General features: G+C 43.8%; 1 protein-coding gene across 1 annotated transcript; it reads left to right on the forward strand.

The window, feature by feature from the left end:
- The first annotated feature begins 3,124 nt into the window (after positions 1–3,124).
- Positions 3,125–4,750, forward strand: LOC140562226 (uncharacterized). Its single transcript, XM_072687692.1, has one exon. It carries the CDS (start codon positions 3,125–3,127, stop codon positions 4,748–4,750), a length of 1,626 nt encoding a protein of 541 aa, XP_072543793.1.

Raw genomic sequence — 4,750 nt, forward strand, 5'->3', positions numbered from 1 at the left:
AGGCAGAGCTGAGTTAGCTGAATCTGCAGACTTTGACTGGCATAAAGTCCCAACAGCAATGTGAAAGACTAGTGGAGAGCCGGCCGAGACATGAGAGCTGTGATTGGCTGTCGAGGTTATTATTTCACTATGGTGATTTCTGAATGCTCTCAGAGTTCAGATATTAGTACTGTGTTTAAATCTGAATAATAACTTCTTTACATTATAATTATTATAATAATTTATTTACATTATTTGAGCAGCTGTTTTTGAGCAGTTGTCATTTCTGTAAATAAATAAATGCTCTAAATAGTCAATATTTAATTTTTATTTAGAGGAAATGTTGTCCATGGTTTATGAAATACAACACTAATGTTCATTTCCCTTAAACACACTGCCTATAAATAGCAAAATTAGAGAACCTGATCATGTAGGGTGGTCTCTTCATTTGCTTTTTTTCCTGTGCTGTGTATATATTCTGATCCAGAGAGTCCTATTCTATTGGCAGTACTTCTCTACAGGGACTAGACAAGCTGTTTGTGTGTGTGTGTGCATTTGCAAACATGACTTAGCAATGGGTGCAACCTAAATGCAAAGCTAAATGCACTCATTAGAAGGGGTGTCCACAAACATTTGGACACATAGTGGATGTGCACTTAGAGCAGTAGGACAAGTAATATAGGATTGGTACTGGGTCTAAGGTTGGCCAGGCATGAAGCCAGCCAGCCAGATGTCTTCAGGAATCTGTTCCAGCATCTGGTGGTCCAGTACCAGGTCCATGTTCAAAAACTGACCAGCACTGAACTGTTTACAACAAAAGATGCCCCAGAACTTGCCCCAGCAAGGTGGACCCATAAGCTAGGTGTCTGTATTACAGTGAGGTGTCAGTGGTATGTGGGTGTAGAGTGTAATAACACAGCTCCAGCTCTCCACAACAGGAATCCCTCCCTCACCACAACACTACTAAACCTTCCTAATAACTAAACTGGCTGTTTGCAGACAGTTTCCTTCTGCATCTGGCTGAACTGAGCAAACTATTTTGTAACTTCTTACCGTCAACCAGCATGATGTCAGGGAGCCGATGACCAATAGTAAACATGTTACTTTTGCAGCGCAAGCGAGAACACAGCTTTGTTTGTCAGGCAGCAGGGAAACCTCGACGCTTCAGGGTCACTGATTTCTACCTGCGGTGAATCCATTACAGGCAAGTAAGAAACGAACACATTTCTCTAAACCTGTTTAATCTGAACTGCACAATAAATAAAAATCAGGTCAAGTGGAACCATATTTACATAATGAATTACATTTTAATAAGAGGGTAATCTGCTTGGCTCTGCTTAATACAGTCAAAAAGTGTGGTATTAGGGTTGGGCGATCTATTGTAAATATCAATATGTTCAAGTATTTTATTCAAGATATATAAAAAAAATATGACCGTATCTGTAATATCGCTCTAGCTACGCATAGCGGTCACCACCTTAATAAAAAAGAAAGGGCATGGGTCGTTTGTGTTTTTTTGGAAAGTGATTAGATGGGTTTTTAGAGGGATGACACCCAACAGAGTACAGCAAGTTCTTATGTAAAGGTAAAGGTAAAGTGTACACTGTACAGCGAAATGTGTCCTCCACATTTAACACATCTGTGGTAGTGGTCACACACACACACACTAGTGAACTAGGGGCAGTGAGTACACACACACCCAGAGCGGTGGGCAGCCGCTACACTCCAGTGCCCGGGGAGCAGAGAGGGTGAAGGTCCTTGCTCAAGGGCCCAACAGTGGCAGCTTGCCGAGCCCGGGTCTCGAACCCACAACCCTGTTATCAGTATGGGCCAGTCTGTTCACTCAGTGGCCATCTTTGTAAGGACACCGGGCAGTTATTTCCAGTCACACAAGACCAGGCTCTCGTTTTAATGAATGAGGAGAGACCCAAATAATAAAAACTGAAGGTCAGATTGTCGTTATCGCTGAAAATATCTGACAAAGCCCTCATGAGTTGTTGGTAGTGCTCGGTAGCGTTCAGTAATGCTCAATAAAACGGATTCTCCAGCTTTTTCTGGCTATTGTGCTTATGCAGATCTCCACATCAAGCACAAGGTTTCCCCACTAGCGCCAGGATATCCTCTAATAATTTTATATAAAATAATATATCTTAAATCTGCATCTCTACGTGTTTGGCAGCCGTTTTATTCCAGGCATTTCATCAAACAAAGCTGAGTTTGCTGAATCTGCAGACTATGAATGGCATAAAGTCCCAACAGCAATGTGAAAGACTAGTGGAGAGCCGGCAGAGACCTGAGAGCTGTGATTGGTCAGTCGAGGTTATTATTTCACCATAGTGATTTCTGAATGCTCTCAGAGTTCAGATATTAGCTTACTTTGCTTATGCAGATCTCCACATCAAGGACGTGTATTCCCAACATTCCTAAATGGCCCTCTGTTCAGCAAGCTCTCCAGACTCCAACAACTTGATTCACCCTGATTGGTTCTTTTTGTTGAGGGGTGGGTCTTTCAGACGCCAACTTACAGACGTAAACAGACGCCATGTTGAGCATTTTGAGAACTCCCATTCATATTTCAACCAGTAGCTGGTTGCCATCTCCTCATTTAGAGCTGCTCGGGTACAGTCTTGTGCAAATTAGTCTTGTGTCATAGAAACATTGCAGAGAAAGGAGCAGCATGACTCAATCAACAGATCTCAGTGCAGTTTGCTGAGTCATGAAAAACACCATGCAGAGTGCAGTGTTTATTATATAATAAAAAAAAAAAAATTGATACACAGTTAGATATTTACTATTTAAATATCCAGCATGCTGTGTTTTAGTGCTCTTCTGAGAGTACTTGGGTGAAGAGTAGAGTATTATGGTCTCCATATTGTCTTGTGTCTGCTAAATGCCTTAAATGTAAATGTAAGGAATAGCCCCATCAGTTTGAACAGAAGTCCCTGTATTTACTGAGTAATAGGCCTTAGTGTTATAAGCCTATAAGTAATAAGCCTTGGAGCGTTAAGGGGTTAATAAATGTGATAAATAACATAAATAAGCCATTTGTTGTTGTTGCAATGTGATTGTCAAGGCTTGTCCAGGCTTAATGAAGCTCAGAATAATGCTAATCAGTGTCATCTGTGATTTAACTTTTCAGGGGAAAATGGTCAGTCAACGCATGGTTACCGTTGTTCTCCTGATTCAGCTCTTCTACCAGAGTTCCTTGATCCATGCAGATACCTGCTGTCCTGCACCATGCCAGTGTTTCTCTGGGACAACCATGATTTGCTCAGATGATCTGATGTTGGCTTTACCTAATGACATCCCCTCACAGGTCCAAACTCTGATTGTTGTGTCCTCTGGTATGAATACAATAGCCTTCAGACAAACTCCCAGATTGACCAAGCTTGTGTTCCTCAACAACCCAGTGCGCACAATTAACACAAGTGCCTTTGCGGGAATGGTTGGCCTAGAGGAACTGGAGGTTAGCGGGAGCCCTTTCATGAGCATAGAGGCCGGGACTTTTGACAAGCAGGCCAACCTTACCAAGCTTCTTCTGAACAACAACAAACTAAGGAATTTAGTTCCAGGCATATTCGACTTTCTGCAGAAGCTGGAGATGCTGGAGCTGAAAGGAAATGCTCTCACGTTCCTAAATGGTCCTCTGTTCAGCAAGCTCTCCAGCCTGCAACAGCTTCACCTGTCCTTCAACCACCTTTCTTCAATAGACGCAGACCACCTGAGTGGCTTGAGCCGGCTGAAGGTGTTGAATTTGGACTTGAACCAGATTTCGTCTCTGCCTCCCGATTCATTTATTGCTAACTCTCAGCTAAGGACACTTTCACTGCGGGGCAACAAGATCATCCACCTCCCTCTGGGAATCTTTGCCCAGTTAAACAACTTGGAGGAACTGAATCTTAGGGACAACAAGATAGCAGAGCTGAGTTCTGGAGTATTCCCTTCCTGTCTCAAGACACTCCACCTGAGTGGGAACGCCTTGACCCATCTCTTCTCAACCACATTTGACAGTCTTCAGTGCCTCGTCCATCTGGACTTGTCCCAGAACAAGTTATCCTATCTCCCTGCAGAACTCTTCCAGAACCTAACCTCCTTACAGCATCTTGACTTGTCCGAGAACCATCTTGTAGAGATTCCTACTACCATCTTCAGAGGCCTCCTCCTAATCAAAGTCATTCGTCTGCAGAAGAACAAGCTGCGCTCCCTAGAGGGCGACCTATTCAAAGACCAGGAAATGATGTCGCAGCTTTATCTATCCGGGAACAGTCTGCAGAGCGTGCCGTACGGCTTTTTTGACCCCTTAGACTACCAGGGTTTGGTGCAGCTCCACGGAAACCCCTGGCACTGCGACTGTGCTCTGCAGTACCTTGTTGAGTGGCTGAGTTACAGTAGCAACGCCATGGAGGACTTGAGCCAAGTTTCTTGCGCCGGTCCTGAACCTGTCAAAGGTCTGAGCTTGAGCTCTCTGGATATAGGACAGCTTGTTTGTGTAAACAGCTCCAGCTCCATGTCGCAAGGCTCAGTTACCTCCACCATTACATTGGAGACCATCGAAATGACCTCCAACACCACTACCTCTACCACAAAACAGTGCAGCCTTGAGGAAGTCAATGGCACCATTGCTGTTCAATGCAAGCTTATGACGTGCCCGGTCTTGAGACTCGAGGCACATTTTGACCTTCTGGACGGGAGCAATGTTAGTTATGACATGGAAAAACAGTGGCCAGAACATTCTCAATGCTTAAATGCTACTGTAACACTAACTGTCTAG

This window comes from Salminus brasiliensis, chromosome 9 (genome assembly GCF_030463535.1).
Source record: "Salminus brasiliensis chromosome 9, fSalBra1.hap2, whole genome shotgun sequence".
Taxonomy (NCBI): Eukaryota; Metazoa; Chordata; class Actinopteri; order Characiformes; family Bryconidae; genus Salminus; species Salminus brasiliensis.

Excerpts from the sequence above, each read along its gene's own strand:
- LOC140562226 (XM_072687692.1), top strand. The coding sequence starts at position 3,125 with ATGGTCAGTCAACGCATGGTTACCGTTGTTCTCCTGATTCAGCTCTTC.